We start from the raw sequence: 16,806 nt of genomic DNA on the forward strand, positions 1-16,806 counted from the left end.
TGCGGCACGTTGAACGATTACATATAGCATACGTAAAATACGTACTGCCCTCTAGATGGTTTAAATTCGACCTAACCTCATCTTATAGCGCGCGTGCATGTTTTTTATGTTTATATGAATTGCAATTCCGATTACAATGGAATGTTATATACCGTAATAATAGTATAAAAATATTAATGAACCAAAAAAGAGATTCGTTATGATCATTTACCTTTCATATATATTCGTTGATATTTTCTTCGTTGCAATCTCCGAATTAATACAATCCAGCGAGGAAGTTTTATAGGTTATGCCGGTGATCTCTTGTTGATCATAATACGAGCTCATCTCTTATATTGAAGAGAATAATACGAATACGAATACACGATGGACGAAGCTTTAACTACACCACCTACATATCAGTTGCATTTTTCTAAACAGATATATTGCGTTGAGTTATCTCCTTACGAATGGTCTCAACATCTAATTTGTGTCGCTTTAGCCGAAGAAATTGTCATCGGTACTATTAAATTTCAGGTAAAGTCATTAAGTTTCATTATACGTGTATTATTGGATATTTCAATTTACAAAATTTACATAATATACCTGCTTGATATTTCATGAAAATTACTTTTTATGACAAAAGTTAAAAAAGATATAATCTACAACTTATCTTCTAATTGGATATAAAAATACATGAATGAGAAAATAAAATAATATAGTGAAATTTTACTTGTTATCTCTGAAAAACAGTCATAGATGTTCAGAATATATGTTTTAGTTTTATGAAAACGTTAATCACTGCAAAAAATAATAGTTATGGAATATAATAAGATTGCAGGAAAAACATTATTTTTAAATGAATAATAACTATTATCATTATTATTGTATAATAAGGATGAAGATGAAACAGTGGAAGATATTGCTTATAAACCTTTTAGAACATTTCGTCATGATACTAGACCACATGCTATTGCTTGGAGTCCAGAAACCTCCTTGAGTGTTGTACCTAAAGTTTTAATGTTCTGTGTTGCTGGAGCAGATTTTAAAATAAGATTATATAGCAGTGATCTGAATGAAAACACTGTATGCCAGGTGAGATTAAAGAATTATAATAAATGCAACTTATTTTTTATGAATCAATTTATTGACATTTCTTTTAATACAAGATGGAAGGACACAAGGATTATATAAATTCAATTTGTTATGAAACCGAAGGTGAATTATTGGCTTCTGTGTCTGATGATCACACTTGTAAACTTTGGGCTGTAAAAGAAGATGAAAAATGTATATCTACATTTTACTTAACATCTCCAGGAATGAGTGTGAGCTTTCATCTTGAAAAATCTGGCAAGCTCCTTGTTGGTGAAAAAAATGGATTGATTCATATGTATGATGTACGCAGTCAGCAAGCAATTATGTCTTTAGATACAGATATTGTTCCCTTAATGTCTATTGATTGGGGACCCAACCCATTAAAAGTTGCAGCTATAGCAGCTGGAAAGCTAATTTTATGGGATATATCCAAATCTAGGTAATGCACTGTAAAATAAATTTAAAAATTAACCAATGAACAAAATAATAATTATAATATATTTTGTGATAATTTTTGTTACTTTCAGTCCACCTTTAGAATCAAAACCTCTTCACATTGAAGGAGGTTTAATAGTGAAGTTCTTCCTTGGCTATGAAAATTTTGTAGCAAGTATAGGCAGACCAGACAATTTATTAAAGGTAACAAATATAAAAACTGAACAAGAAATAATTTGTGGACAAGTTAAATTAATAGGTGGAATAACGTGCCATTATAAATTACCATATGTCTGCGCGACAAGTGACAGAGAAATTCGTTTTTGGAAAATAACTTCAAATTAAAAAGAAAAATATTTTATTACAAAAAACTGACTTTTTTATTAATAAAAAAATGTTTTCTAATTATAAACAATTTTTATAAATAAAAAGTCATATTACTTAATTTATCAATATTCATTTAAATAAATTGTATTTCATAGAATTATGTTTAATATAACATTACAATATTCTATAAGACGTGCAATACATTAACCCATTTGCATCCAAACGCGGATTAATCCGTGCGCTGCGACTGTCTTCTATCACTAAGCGCGCATTATTACGCGATATTCTACAAGAGATATGGCAGCGATAAAATGGAAGGATAAAAAAGATGTCGTTTTACTAACAACTATACATAGCTTAGAATTTGCTGAAACGGAGAGAACAAACCGATATATCGGACAAAAATGTGTAAAACAGTAGTAATTGAATTCGGGCGCCGCCCCACGGAGAAAACCATAAATATTGGAGCCGGCATCAACGTGTTAAGTAGGGTCATGATGCAAATAGGGTAATAAATAGAAAATATAAAAAAATAATTGAATGATAAAAATAATAAAATAGGAAGTTCAAGATTGTTGACTATCATTAGTATCTAATGTAGTATCTATCAAAAGAATATATCAAAAAAGTCAAGTACATGTTTATTTATGTAGTAGCATCTAACCACATTTTGGAAATACTTTCTAAAAACTTATTTTTTATAGTTTCATCGTACAATTTGCTGCATAGTTCATTTGCTTTGCCATATACCATAACAGGATTTGGGACATAAACTAAATCATTGAGGATCTGATTCTTCTGTGTCTTTAATGTATTTAGTTTTTCCATGAAAGATTCTATATCTTGATCAGTTTTAATTTCTTCTTGCATTTTACCTAAAAACAAACAAACATTTACCTAACAATGAATCAGTGTTAGTTTTTTTATCTTTTATATCTATTATTAATAATTAATAAACAATTTTTTATTTAAACAATATTACTGTAACTTACATTTTGCGGAAGCTAATTGATTTTCTAATTTGTTAATTTCATTTGTTACTGTCCAGTGTCTTATTGCTTGTTTATTTAATGCATCTTCAAGTAAATGTTCAATCAAATTGGTGTAATTTTGTATATTATTATTAATAGATTCTTCGTTTATATTATATACAAACCAATTTAGAAGAGCATAACATAAATAAGCTCGTAAACTAATTGATACAGAATAATCAGCTTTTGTATAAATACTTGTTTCATCCATTGGACTTTTAATATCTAATTTTACGATAATTTCAATTAAAAAACTATGTAGATGTTCTAAATCTTTTTGATGTAGTAGTTCAAATTGAGTGATCGTATGTAATGCAGTAACAATATGCTTTAATTTCTGTTCTTTTTCAATAGAGGCTATTGCTAATGCAACCTCATGACCAATTGTTAACCATAACTGAAATTAGGAGTTATTAAACGTAATAATTCAATTCTTCACAATGTTAAAAACTAGATCACGTGAATTTTACCATTTTCTCCTTGTCTGAAATATTGCAAAAATTATTTTGACACAAGTCAGTGTAATAAGAATTACAATCACCGCAAACTGTCTCTAAAGTTTGTAATACACCATAATTTGATTTTCCGTCTATCCAAGTTTGAATCAAATCAAGAGTTACATTTCCCTTAATAACTTTTTTAAGTTCTTCATAAGTTAACAAATATATTTCTTGATACTAAAATAAAAACAAACATTTTTCATAAGACAATAATTATTTAAAATACGGAAAAAACCTAAACATAAAACATATATGTAAATATACCTTGAGATGTGGAAATTTTTCTATTATATTTCGTGCAAAATCATACTCTGAATTTATCAAAGTTGCAATTATTGCTTGCTCAGCTAAAGATTTACTTGACATTTCATCATTACATAAAAAAGCAATTTCAGCTGCCGTTATTAACGTAGCTGCATCTTTACGGCGTGCAAGGTATTTTACTGTATCGGAAAATTCTCCTAATTTAGTATGACTGAAAATAAAATTATATATAACATAATTAAAATTTTTAAATAAAAACATAATTTACATTAAAAACTATATATATAATTAATACAACTTACATCCATGCTGCTTGCTCGAAATTGCCTGAATTTACACTATGTTTTGCCCATTCTTTTAATATTTCTGTTAGTACTGGATCATCAGATTCAAGTCTACATTTTGCAAGAACATATGCTTCTTTGTATAAATTTGCAGCCTGAAATACTTCTATAGCTTTGTAGGTTTTATGTATACAAAGTAAATATGATACTGCTTTACAAGGATTGCCTTCAGTTACTAATTGATATGCATATAGTTCACACATATCTTTCCACATTCTGCAATACATTATTGCTAGATTATTTTTACGGTGACTTTAATAGCATTTTATAAAATAGATAAATAAGAAAAAATACTTCATGGACAGACTAGCTGAAAGTGAAACAAGAAAGTCATTGAGACGTTTCTCTTTAGCAGCTTCTTCTAAATTCTGTTTGAGATTATCATACCATATATCCATTTCTGTGATTACATCATAGTTATTTCTCTCAATATGAGCAGATTCTATATAGTGATAAAAGATAAAGCAAATATAATATATATAGGTAGCTTGCATTTTTTTTAAATAATAAATAACTTACTTTCAGTAGTTAAATAAGATATAAAATTTTCTTGCGATGAAAATAATATTGGTATCATATGATACGAAGCATCTTTCTGAACATCTTCCATATTAAAATTTTCACTTTTCATATTTTTTACGACATTTAAAAGAGAATGAAGTAAAAGTGTTTTTTGAGATGTTGTATTAGGGCATTTTGAGAAATATGGCCGTACTTTTTTATTTTTTGTCTCTGTTATCATCATTGTCTTTGACTCTGAAAAAATTGATAAATATTTGTTATTTGTATTATAATAACATATTGTTTTATTACTTTCATCAATATTATTGTTATACTTTGTACAGTTTGAGAAATACCTGAAATAGAACATTCTGATGTAGCATTAGTTAATTCTAGTAAACTATCTTCAATAGTATGCACAATTTTATTTGTTTCATTTTGTTTCTTTTTAGCCTTTTTTGGCAATTTTTTATATTCTTTTTTTTGTGGCAAATTATAAGCAACTCTCCATATTCGTACTGTAGAATCTGCAGAGCCTGTTATAATAAAATCAGGGTCTAACGGACTCCACATGCAACACAATACTGGGCCATTGTGTCCTGTATATGTAGCTATTAATTCTTGTGTTCCAACATTCCATATCTAAAAACCAATAGTACTCGTATGTAAATACTTATCTTTACAAAAAATGTTTATTATTCCTAAATATATTATTACGGTGATATTTATATAGTTATATACATAATTTGTAATACCTGTGCAGTTCCATCATAACTACTAGATATTAGATGTCCACTTACATGTGGACTCCATGCTAAACAGACAACATTTTGTACATGTCCAGTTAAAGAAGCTACAATTTCATGCACTTTATAAATATCACATTTTTCCTTTAAATTTTCATTATTAGTTGAATCTTCCATTTTTTCAAAATGATCTATAAAATTAGTTAAATCGAAAATAAGTATAGTACATGATTCAAAAGCAACAGCTAAATAATTTTTTAGCTGAGAAAATGTCAAGTCTGTTGCTGTACTCTCAGGATGCCAGACCAAGCAATGCACCATTTCTGTTGCAAACTTAGCACATCCACGTGTTTCAAATTTTCGATTAAGAAATGAAATTGTTCTAAAAACAAAAAAATTTTTATTTTCATGGAACTCATACAACATATTTAAAAACATACCCATTTTCAAATCCTACTGCCAAGCAAGAAAAATCTGGCTTCCAAGAAAATTCTGTACATTCTTTTTTCAATACAGATTTTGGTTCTAGTTGAGAGAAATTATAGCTTTATAGTAAATATGATATAATAATGTTGCAATCATTTATTAATTAAAAAATAAAAAATACTACCTTCATTTGTAACTTTTTCTGAGTCATAATACACAAGCTCTCCCTCTCCACAAGAGTATAAAACATATTTATTTTTTGGACATGGGCCCCAACCAATAGTATATATTACACTTCTATGATATTGTCTGTACAATGTAGGTAATTTATTTCCATTTATATTAAATACACCAACTCGACCTTCATCAGTTGCATAAGCCAATAAATTTTCTTTTTCAGGATGCCATGCTATCTATTAATTATGTAAATTTCAATTTTCTAGAAAGTATAATCTAGGAAATGTATAAAGAAAGGACTTTTTGAAACTATTATACAGGTCTTACCGCGCGGATTTTTCCCTTAATCTTTTGCCATAAAACAGTTATATCAAAAGTAGTATCATGTGCTGCTGATAAATTCCATAATCGTAACATTGCATCTCCAACACCAAATGCAATATGTGAAGTGTCTAATGGGCAAGCAGCCATGCAATAAACAAACCCACTTTGTGTAAATATATCATAATCTATTTCAACATTATTTTCTTTTATTCCACAACAAATAATTCTTCGATCTTGTGCCACAGTCCAAATTGTATGTCTACAATTAATCAAAAATTTGTAATTGCTTCATAATCATATTTAATCATAAATTATATATATCTATAAAAACCTTTGTCTTATTCTCCAATTTTCTTCTGAAATGTCTTGGGTATTTGGTACATGCGCAATACAAAATAAACCCCTGCTGTGATGTGCATGTATTACTTTGACATTAGGTTTCCCTTTTATCATTGTTGATAAATCCCAAGAGATTAATTCACCCCAACATGAACTTGTAAGCAATAGTCTAGGTTCTATCCAGTGAACTACTACCCAATTACCTACAGAAGCATTTAATTTACTTCTATGCTGCTGAGAATCAAGAGGTGCTGAAGGCAATGAAATTGTCATTTCATAACGTCCATCTCCACCAGCTTTCCAAATGAAAATTGATCTACACATTGCAATTTTAAAATGAACACATTAAAATTATAGTTAAAAGCACATATATTTTTTTAAATTACCTATCTTTCCCTCCTGAAGCTAACAGTAAATCTTCATTTAAATTTCCTCTTATTACATTATTTTTTGAGGGGCACCATGATAAGCTAACTATTTCAGTATCATGTCCTCTAAGTTTGTAAACTACTTTCCCTTTATCTTGAAAATTAACGATATAAACTAATCCACTCTTTGAGCCTACAGCTACAAGATGTGGATCATGAGGACAAGAAGAAATATAAGTAAGTATCACTTTTCCTAATGAAATTGAAGAAACAGTATTAAAATAAGCATTCCATGATAATACATAACCATCAGAAGTTGCTGCATATATAACATAAGGATTTTTATAGGACCATTCTACGCCTATTGCTTGTTTATCCTGAAATTAAAAAATATTTTAAATATAATATCACTATAAATTTATCATATATGTATATTAATATAGAAACATTTTTACATTACATTTTCTAAGAGATAAGTATAAGTTACAGATAATGTTTCTGAATTCCATATTTTAATTGTGTTATCATCTCCTGTGGAGGCTATTAAATTAGCATTTACTTCTTCAAACTGAGGAGTAAATGCAAGACATGTCACCTTCGATTTGTGACCATGCTTAATAATAGAGTATTGTAATATTTTATCATTTTCATTAAGTTTACCAATAACAATTATATTTCTAGCACCCCATGCTATAGTACCATTAAAAGAACAAGCAAGAATATTACTTAAATACCAATTTGGCGAGGGTGGTAAAGTTACTTCATTCATTTTTATCAGCTGAAATGCAAATGAAAGACAATTTCAAATACGATATCCACAATGGAACTTTGGTAACCAGAAAATTTTGATCTTCCTTTTTTATTAATTTTCGGGTTTTTAGGGTAAAAACATCCCTTGAATGAAAGTAGATATTATTCTATTTCCCAGTACACCTTCAAGCGTATAATAGATATAAAAAAAAGGTTAGAATAAAAATTGAATGGTTTTTTATGCTTTATAAGATGATGCTATTAGAGTAATAAAAATTTGCTGTTTAAATAAAAAATCTACCACCACCGTTATTGTGAAAAATTTAAAATCTTCTGTCACATCGAAAATTATGTAGAATAAATGCAAATGAATATATTAAATATGTTAAACTTATCAAATAATGTGAACAAATCTATGAGTGCTGTATATGATATAAAATTCCAAAACATCATTGTATTTATAAGTACACATGAAAAGCTATACCAAAGCAAGAAATTTGTAAGATCTGTGCATTGGATTATTTATGTTTGAATGTCAGATATCATTGTCATATTTATATAAACAAAAATTTTTTATTGCGTTAATTGTTGTTATAACCATCTTTTTTATATCTACTATAGTTTTAAAGATACAAAGGGCAATAGGGTATCATCTATCTCCATTCGAAGAATGTTTTCATCATGAAACATCGAAAATAGGCAAAAAAATAGCTGATATCTTTTTTTAGGTCCGCTACCAGCCAACACAATTTTTAAAAAATTAGAATTTTCAGATTACCGAAGTTTTCTTATCAGAAGTAAGATCACATGTTTATAGCTTTTTAAGGTTATGCGGTTCTTATTTGACATTCACATTGAGTAGTTTGAAATAAACATATGCGTAATATATTGGAAGTAATACAATTTAGACTATCTTTATAGAAGTATTATATTTGTAGGTCTTCTATGAACTATTAAATGTGTTGATTGAACGAAATAAAATTATGACAAAATGATTTGTCGGCTTTAAGAAAACGTTTAAAAAATACATATGCTTGAAAGTATGTAGTATTCTATTAAACATTTATTTTAACGCTTTTGTTTTAAATCAATATTTTATTTACAAACCTTAAATAACGTTCCTAAAATCTGTTAAGAAAATTATATCAATAAAAAAGTAATAAAGTGAATATCCTACATCGACAAGCACATGAATATCACAGTTTTATTCTATGGTACATATAGTAATATAATTATTAATATGGATTTATTCACTATTTAAACAATTAACAGTGTTAAAATAAGTGTTTGACATACATTTGTTCTGATTACTTAAAGACTAGTGTAATAGAAAACAAGAGACATTATAATACAATGTATTTAAAATTCTCATAAACATAACCTCAAACATAAACATAATTATCTTTATAACATATATTTTCTATCTATCATTAATCATAATTTTGTTTCTTTAATAAGTAATGAAAATAAATATTACCTGCAAATGTTATCCATGATTCGTGAACTATGATCATTAATATGAAATTCAATTATATTTTTGAACCTTATATCAAAAATGGAAGAACGATTTAAAAAAATATTATGGCTTGATTTGTACATTTTTTTGTATCAAAAAAATGTATATCAAATATATACTTATATAAAATATTTATATTGTAGAAATTAGAGATAGCGAATAAATTATCGAAATTAAAAATAGTAAACAAAGATATAAACGATAAGTAAATAAATATTAGAGAGACTTTTGGTTTTCACATAAAAAATTTATTTCGAAAATGAATAAATTATCTAAAGTGATAAAATATAATGTATGATGTATGACATATTTCAGATAACTAGATGTATGCGTGTAATTATTTTTCTCTCTACTCGCGAAGTACGATAGATATACTATATATAAGACAAAATATGCAAATTTTACTTACATCGTAAGCTTTCAGATCTTACAAACAACGGAGAAACACTGAATTTTAGTATAATTTAAAACAAATTAATGAATTAATTTTTCGACATTGAAATGGACCGTGAATCACAAACTGTGATTAACGTATAATGCCTGAAACTCATTCATAGTGATAAAGTTCGGCGCTAAAGAGGATGACAAATATGTACATATAATATTTCACCTTACGGAGAGCAACTTGAGCGGCAGTATCATCACATCTTCACTATTAAATGTTTCAAGTAAAGTGTATTATATGGAGCTTTTTCTTTTGTTTCTTTACTGTTAAACATTTCAAATAAAGTGTTTGTTTCGCCGTTTTCCAATATTCTTAGAATGAAAGGTCAGATCGTCATATTTTTATCGCTATGTGCTCTCTCTTCTGCGATTTTGTCCAATTTTAATGGCAAATTATTTCATCATAATGAAAATCCCAACCCAGATGAGGAACTTAATACAGTAAGTAGAATTACATTTTTCATTTTATTAATTTTATCGCTATTAAATATAAGAAAAATTGGTTACAGAAATAAAAGATACGCACATCGTTTATTGTTTGATTACGGAGTAGCATACGTATTTAACTTATTTACCAGTGTAAATAATATCCAATTACATGCAAAGTGTTCTAGAAAATACATCTACTATCTAAAAGCATGTTTACTTTTTGTGTACTTTTCAAATACTTTTTTACAAACATTTGTAATTATTATAATTGAAAAATAGTTTACAGTAAAGTGGTTTAAATTGAAAAGTTTCTGTACTACCTATTACACATATTCATTTTTTTAAACTGTAAATTGCAAAACATGTTATGTTTCCTAATTAGTACATGAACTTGTATGTTTATTTAGTGTTAACTAACTATTTGGAATATACTTATCACATTAACATGCTTAATGCATGGTGAAATAAAATGCGACGGTAGCAACATTTTTTTATGATGTAACACAATTCCAACATATAAATATCTATATACATACATAATTAAGAATATTATTCTTTTTAAGTAAAATACGATTCTCTCTCTTCCTCTAAAAAAATTGTTGTCGTTGTTATTGAAACAATTAAACACATTATAGTGTAACAATTAATATTTTCAAATGCATTATAATTCGATTTGTGTGTAGATTTTTACGATTCTGGAAAGATTTTTTAAAGATAATTTTAACTGTTTAAGATGTAGACAATAGTATAATATGCATAATGTAATTTTTCTTTGTCCATTGTGGTGTTTTATATTTTTGTAGTTAGTGAGTAATGATTATTCATTATTAATTTGAATTATTTTATTTTAGCTGCAGATGATAAGAAAAGCCGGTTATCCAGCCGAAGCACATGTAACGTTAACGGAAGATGGTTATCTATTGACGATGCATCGGATTCCAGGGAAACCTGGATCTCCCGCGATTTTCTTGCAACATGGTCTGTTAGGTAGTTCTGCAGATTGGGTTGTATCTGGAAAAGGGAAATCTCTCGGTACAAAAACACAAATTGTCTTTTAGCTTACAAATACTAATTGATTTTTATATCATATAATAATATTTTTTCTTTATTGTAGCTTATTTATTAGCTGATCGCGACTATGATGTATGGTTCGGAAATTTTCGTGGTAATACATATTCAAGAGCTCATGTCTCCTTATCTCACAAAGATTTAAAGTTTTGGGACTTCAGGTACTCGTAAAAAAGAAATGATTGATAACGATTAAAAATATGCAAGAGAACGGTATATTATATATAATTATATAAGGCGTATTGTAATATGCTGGCGGTAACAATTTAAATAAAAAACTTTGCTTCATATAACAAAAGATAATTAACAAGGATATTACAGAAATAAATTATATAATTATATGTATATAATTATTATATTAATTATGTATAATTATTACATTAATAATAACAAATTTTTTAGTTGGCATGAGTCAGGTATCTATGATCTACCGGCAATGATCACTTATATCGTAAAACTGAAGGAAAATTTTTTGAGAGCGTATATTGGATTCTCGATGGGTACAACATGTTTCTACGTGATGGCTAGCGAACGGCCGCAAATAGCAAGACTGTTGCAATCAACGTACAGTCTTGCTCCAGTAGTATTTATGAAGCACGTAAAAAGTCCTTTACGATATATAGCTCCGCTTGCATATGATAAGGTAAAAAGGATAATAAATAAATAATAAATAAATAACTCCAATGATATTCTCAACGTAACATCTAAATTCTCATTGTAATATTTTTATATTGATCTTTAGATAATTTTCTCTCTATTGGGGGAAGGTGAGTTGTTACCGCAAAATAAAGTTTTAAAATTCCTATCAAAATATTTATGTACCTTCGAATCCTGGGAGGAAAAAATTTGTGCTAATTCGCTGTTTGTTCTTACTGGGTTCGACAAAGCGCAATTTAATTACGTGAGTATACAATGACTTATGTAGAAATCTGCTACACTAGCTTTTGATTATTTATGCAAATCTCGGATCGTTGCAGACGCTGTTGCCTGTGATTTTGAACCATGCACCAGCTGGTACGTCTTCGAAGACCGTGGTTCATTATGGCCAAGGAATAGAATCTGGAGAATTCAAACAATATGACTATGGTGCAAAGCGAAATATGGAGATTTATAAGAGCACCGAACCACCTAAATACAATATATCGAAAATTACAATGCCAATCACATTGCTTTGCGGCGATAATGATTGGTTATCTAGTCCTGTTGTATGTATTTCATACATTTTAATAGGATATAGATATTTAAATACTGGTATTTTTTTGTTATAATTTTACATTTTCCGATTTAGGATGTGATGAGATTAAGTAACGAATTACCAAGGAAACCAATTATTTATAAAGTGCCATTCGCGAAGTTTAATCACATAGACTTTCTGTGGGCTACAGATGTTGTTGAGCTAGTATATAAAAAGTTGCTTGATATGCTGAGCTAGTCCGTGAGATATTAAAAACATGACAGACTTAGGTATTATTTACTATTTAATGTATGCAAAGGATGCATTTATAGAATAAAGAATATCTTATTACATGTGTTCCGATTTTTAATACCTTCCATTACTTTTATTTGTAATTTATTACAAAAGAATAAAAATTTAATGTAAAATAAATGTCACATATTACAACTTAAATTTTACAAAAATACTAACATTTCATTTTTAACGTATTATTGTAGAAATCTTACTAAACAATAAACTAGCCTTAGGATCGAAAAAAAAAGATTTTCTTTGCACATAAACACGTGTTTACGCATAAATAAAATCTTACGTATAATGGAACAATGGAAACCATCAGCTACCTGTTTGTCCAAATATTCTTTATTCCTTTTACGAGACAGCTGTAACGTGTAAATGATTTTGGACGTGAATAATCTGGTCAGCCGATCGGTTCAGTGGTGCATCCTGAATATTAACCCAACTAAGGTATTTGCCGTCCACCGATGTTACGTAAAAAGTATTGATGTCATAATCTACAAATCGGCCCATAAAGCCATGGCCTACTTGGTGAAAATTTCAGACAAATTTCTATTCCACACGACAAAATATTACATCAATGTATCGAATAATAAACTAATTTCGCAATATTATTTCAGCTGTTTGCTTGATTTCAGGCGAATTCTATTGATATTCATTATCATTCACGTCGACGAATATCGCTGGTTTGTTTTACGTTCCGTCGTTTTTTCTCACAAAAAGTATCTAATAGAGGAGTGGTCATCTTCAAGGTGTTCCCAGAGCACCTGTACATTAGACGAGAATTCTAGTGTCGATAGGTTCTGTTAATGATTGTGTAATGGAAAAACACTGATGGCATCCGAGGGTCCCCCAGGGATATACCAAGGATGCGACTTTACATACGGGCTTGAGATTTTATTATGCGTATCTGGACAACATCCTTATTGCATCACGTGATAAAAACGAATGTCTTTGATCATTCGTAATTGTGCCTTTTTTCAGATCAGCAGGAGATCGTTGAGAGAACAACCTATGATGGTGTTTATTTATCACGAACAGAAAGAAAGGTTTTTCGGATGTTAAGAAACTAGAAGGTCATTTCTTGAGAAAGTTGTCCCGTAACAGGATTTTCCAGATCGAAAGCCATAAAATTCTTCGAATGATTTCTTGGGGTTGGACAATTTGGAACTCCTTTACGGTTACTCAAGACTGTTGTATTCTTGGTATATACCGACCATACTGATTCAGAGACGACAAAAGAATCGTATTAAAACCGTATTGTGACCTACCGCCTGCGATCTTTAATGCATTCAGATGCACGTGCTAAGTGGCTTACTATAACGCAATATACCGTTTATAATACACCAATGATTCGGTAACCATAAACGGATAACAATGAACTTTATGTTTATCCCAATTATATGACCATTATATACTTAATAACTTAATCTTAATGAGGGAAATCCGACTTCCTGAAAATTTATTTTAAGGTTAATTCTCTTAGAAGATTTTAATGTCAAATTTTTAATTCAATACATACATATATTATAAAAGGAACATTACTTTCATTTTTACTGTTAATTGTTTATTACGGAAAAAATTGAATCATTTCGCACTGATAAACCGAAGAAGGATTTGTTTACGTTAACAGATTAATCAAAGAAAGCTTTTATTAATCTTTTATTAAAACTTTTATTAAACAAAACTACTCAACTAGTTCTCGATAGTTGAGCGCGATCAGTAATTCTCCATGTCATTAATTCATGTCAACATTCACAAACCACAAATCGCCGTACAACATATACGTGCGAATGTATTTTTCATACATATCTAATTCTTTATTCGTTTTCAGTAGATTCAAACCTGCCTATTTGAATATATTAAATGAACGTTGTTCCTTCTTACTTTCATTTCTTGCATCGATCGTAGTGATTATCTGAAACTTTTTTCTGCGATTTCATTTGTCTAAGTCCGTTCGAATTGTCAGTGAAATGATGTAACGAAACTCTGTTAACCTAACACTTATCTAATAAAAGATATTTAAAAATCACTAAATTCCTACATTCGTGCTAGGGAAATTTTCAAACGTATTATTATGATGGATAATTTATTTCTCATTAATTATTTGGTAAAATATTGCACTTTACGTTCGCGAAGACATCTTGTATGTAATGCATCTTTCATCGTGTGTCATTTTCATAATTTTTAGTATAAGCTTTGAGTATAAGTATTTATGTGCTTACTCTTACTAGTCTTCTTGTATGACTGTCAGATTCACAACTTCCACTGATACTTCATTAGAACCCTAGAATTTCGTAAAAAAGTATTAAAAAGAGGCAAGAAACTACGAAGAAAAAAAGAACCAATATTGAATCTGTTGCGGACAAACGAGCGGAAGACGGCAGACAACGAGCAAACAAGACGATTTTCATCGCACCATTAAGATCGGGTTGTACACGAGCAAAGTCGCGGGACACGCACGTGCGTGCGTGGTTTGGTCGTGCGCTTGCGTTTTGCGGTGGGTCCGCGTGCGGTGAGGCGCGGCTGGTAATACAGAAAAGCCATGGGCCGAAGGAACAAAAGGAGCAGAAGGAGAAACAGGAGGAACAGAAGCGAACTCGTCGCGAAGGTAGAACGCGCGTGTACCGTGCACTTGGTGTACCAAAAGAGAGAGAGAGAAAGAGAGAGAAATACAGATATAGAAAGAAGGAGAAAGACAGAAGAAAACAACGAGCACGACTCTCGGAGCCTCGAACTCGAGAAGTCTTCGCGAGTCCGGCGAACCGACACACACCGCTCACCGATTCCAAAGTCCGCCGGTAGGCTCAGTTGTCTCCGAACCCCCGAACCGTTCGGATGTAGCTACTTTATAAGATTCATTTACGTTTTTCCACGCTTTCGAAGCTCGTTGATTTCGCCGTTGCTCGCTGCTACACATACGCTCTCGTCTTCAAAACCGATTTTACTCTTCGCGTGCTGGTTCTCCGCGGTCTCGTGCGGTCGTCGTGCGGTGAGGCTCGATCTTGAAGAAGCAAAAAGGAAAAGATAGAGAGGAAAACGAGAAAGAAAAATTCGAACACGAACAACACGTCTTTCTCCACGGAAGGAAACATACAAACGAGGGAGAAGTGTTGCCCCGTGGCCAAGGAGCATTCAAATCTAGAAAATCGTTTCTTTTTCGTTTTCCGTATTTTCGTTCGGTTCGGACACCTCTGATCGCGCGCAGCCGATTAGAGAAGCGAGGAAAGGAGTAAGAGCGCTGGAGCGGCGAAGAAATCGGAAGAAACTCGAGAAGAAGAAGGAAAGAAAATCTTGTCGATTGGACGAACCGACGATCCAACACCGTTAACACGTAAGCGAGCTTTTTATTCTTTTTCGATCTATCTATCCTTGTTGAGAACGTATAAAAGTACGAATAGTTACCATCAGATCGATCGAGTCCTTTCTCTTTATGATCATTCGCTATTATCGATCATCCTCTCATTGCTCGTTTCTTGATCGGGTTAGCAAAAGCAAAGGTATCGCGAACAGGTATACGCGTGCAAGCCGTGGCCTGCACATGTACAGTTATTTAATATTTATCACTGGCGACCTCATTTATTTTAAGTTATCGGGTATCGGTATTCCGCTTGAGTCCAAGCCTGTGCGCGCCATTGGAGTAACCATGGAAAAAGCTGATGCGAGAAATCGGATACGAACGAAAATAGTGGCCTGCCACATGCAGAAAGTGTAACGTGAAATCGTCACCGATATATACCTACAACGCCACGTGACACGCTCATAAAAGCGAATTTAAAGGTCCCGGCGAATCAGTTCACGAGATCTCGTGACTCGATCGGTCCGTGATCTATAACTTGGCGTAAATTTATCACGATCACTTGATCCTCGTTGCGTAGATCACCGAATTCAAACGCGGATAACGGTAATTCGAAACGAATGGTACAGCCAGTAAATACCTACTCAAGGAGCATGAGGCGAGTTTTCATTGAAACTTTACGATCGGCTATCTGTGTTTTGTCGCGACTTGATAGCAGATCATGTAAGGTAACGACATCGTTATCCAATGATACGAATATTCTAGAACTACAAGAACATCAACATTTAAACGTGTCAATTGTGTTTCGTGGGATTACCTAAGTCGAATATGTAATTGAATTCTGTGCCGCGTTTTTCGTATTTTCGGGAACCATAGCGACATCTTAATCCACGTATAAGGTGAATAAGTTAGATAATCTTACTAGTGGTTTAGATAGTTGTGCGTGAATTTGTTGTTAGTCGACATTCGAGATAAAC

General features: G+C 30.7%; 4 protein-coding genes and 1 long non-coding RNA gene across 9 annotated transcripts in view; 3 read left to right on the forward strand and 2 right to left on the reverse strand.

The window, feature by feature from the left end:
- Nucleotides 1-41: 41 nt before the first annotated feature.
- Nucleotides 42-1,880, forward strand: Nup37 (nuclear pore complex protein Nup37). The gene is made up of 4 exons (XM_033334356.2): nt 42-516; nt 877-1,074; nt 1,149-1,513; nt 1,602-1,880. Exons 1-4 carry the CDS (start codon nt 367-369, stop codon nt 1,852-1,854), a joined length of 966 nt encoding a protein of 321 aa, XP_033190247.1. The 5' UTR covers nt 42-366; the 3' UTR covers nt 1,855-1,880.
- On the reverse strand, nt 1,105-9,629 carry rig (gem nuclear organelle associated protein rigor mortis). Of its 5 annotated transcripts, XM_076618018.1 has the most exons (17): nt 8,385-8,524; nt 7,317-7,634; nt 6,875-7,233; nt 6,481-6,804; nt 6,153-6,408; nt 5,833-6,061; nt 5,663-5,747; nt 5,232-5,604; nt 4,833-5,118; nt 4,495-4,731; nt 4,270-4,417; nt 3,934-4,191; nt 3,632-3,842; nt 3,338-3,544; nt 2,829-3,264; nt 2,474-2,711; nt 1,105-1,521 (listed from the first exon to the last, which is right to left on the reverse strand). In XM_076618018.1, the coding sequence occupies exons 2-16, from the start codon at nt 7,623-7,625 to the stop codon at nt 2,482-2,484; spliced, it is 3,948 nt and encodes a 1,315-aa protein (XP_076474133.1). In that variant the 5' UTR covers nt 7,626-7,634; nt 8,385-8,524; the 3' UTR covers nt 1,105-1,521; nt 2,474-2,481. The 5 variants fall into 5 exon arrangements, with proteins under 5 accessions (XP_076474133.1, XP_076474134.1, XP_076474131.1 ...); XM_076618019.1 differs by lacking the exons at nt 1,105-1,521; nt 8,385-8,524 and adding an exon at nt 9,532-9,629 and having other exon boundaries at nt 2,455-2,711; XM_076618016.1 differs by lacking the exons at nt 1,105-1,521; nt 8,385-8,524 and adding an exon at nt 9,084-9,210 and having other exon boundaries at nt 2,455-2,711.
- A 54-nt stretch (nt 9,630-9,683) lies between these two features.
- On the forward strand, nt 9,684-12,590 carry LOC117156890 (lipase 1). Its single transcript, XM_033334354.2, has 8 exons — nt 9,684-9,790; nt 9,884-10,007; nt 10,847-11,027; nt 11,110-11,224; nt 11,466-11,706; nt 11,806-11,964; nt 12,041-12,268; nt 12,352-12,590. The coding sequence occupies exons 2-8, from the start codon at nt 9,885-9,887 to the stop codon at nt 12,493-12,495; spliced, it is 1,191 nt and encodes a 396-aa protein (XP_033190245.1). The 5' UTR covers nt 9,684-9,790; nt 9,884; the 3' UTR covers nt 12,496-12,590.
- Nucleotides 10,919-15,040, reverse strand: LOC143302602 (uncharacterized). The gene is made up of 3 exons (XR_013058225.1): nt 14,951-15,040; nt 14,763-14,818; nt 10,919-11,006 (listed from the first exon to the last, which is right to left on the reverse strand). It is a non-coding gene; the product is annotated as an uncharacterized LOC143302602 (long non-coding RNA).
- A 75-nt stretch (nt 15,041-15,115) lies between these two features.
- The window catches only part of LOC117156780 (UNC93-like protein), a 57,130-nt gene continuing 55,439 nt past the window's right edge, over nt 15,116-16,806 (forward strand). Inside the window, exon 1 of the mRNA XM_033334119.2 lies at nt 15,116-15,865. The gene's annotated coding sequence lies outside the window, so the exon portion shown is untranslated. The remainder of the gene's footprint in view (nt 15,866-16,806) is intronic.

Source organism: Bombus vancouverensis, chromosome 4 (genome assembly GCF_051014615.1).
Source record: "Bombus vancouverensis nearcticus chromosome 4, iyBomVanc1_principal, whole genome shotgun sequence".
NCBI lineage: Eukaryota > Metazoa > Arthropoda > Insecta > Hymenoptera > Apidae > Bombus > Bombus vancouverensis.

Bases quoted from the DNA above. Each gene is read 5' to 3' on its own strand.
- Nup37 (XM_033334356.2), top strand. From the start codon at position 367: ATGGACGAAGCTTTAACTACACCACCTACATATCAGTTGCATTTTTCT. The intron at 1,075-1,148 runs GTGAGATTAAAG...TTTTAATACAAG, and splicing joins ATGAAAACACTGTATGCCAG to ATGGAAGGACACAAGGATTA. The intron at 1,514-1,601 runs GTAATGCACTGT...TGTTACTTTCAG, and splicing joins TGGGATATATCCAAATCTAG to TCCACCTTTAGAATCAAAAC.
- rig (XM_076618018.1), bottom strand. From the start codon at position 7,625: ATGAATGAAGTAACTTTACCACCCTCGCCAAATTGGTATTTAAGTAAT. The intron at 3,843-3,933 runs GTAAGTTGTATT...TTTTATTTTCAG, and splicing joins TTCGAGCAAGCAGCATGGAT to TCATACTAAATTAGGAGAAT. The intron at 2,712-2,828 runs GTAAGTTACAGT...GTTTGTTTTTAG, and splicing joins TCAATTAGCTTCCGCAAAAT to GTAAAATGCAAGAAGAAATT.
- LOC117156890 (XM_033334354.2), top strand. From the start codon at position 9,885: ATGAAAGGTCAGATCGTCATATTTTTATCGCTATGTGCTCTCTCTTCT. The intron at 11,225-11,465 runs GTACTCGTAAAA...CAAATTTTTTAG, and splicing joins TTAAAGTTTTGGGACTTCAG to TTGGCATGAGTCAGGTATCT. The intron at 11,965-12,040 runs GTGAGTATACAA...GGATCGTTGCAG, and splicing joins ACAAAGCGCAATTTAATTAC to ACGCTGTTGCCTGTGATTTT.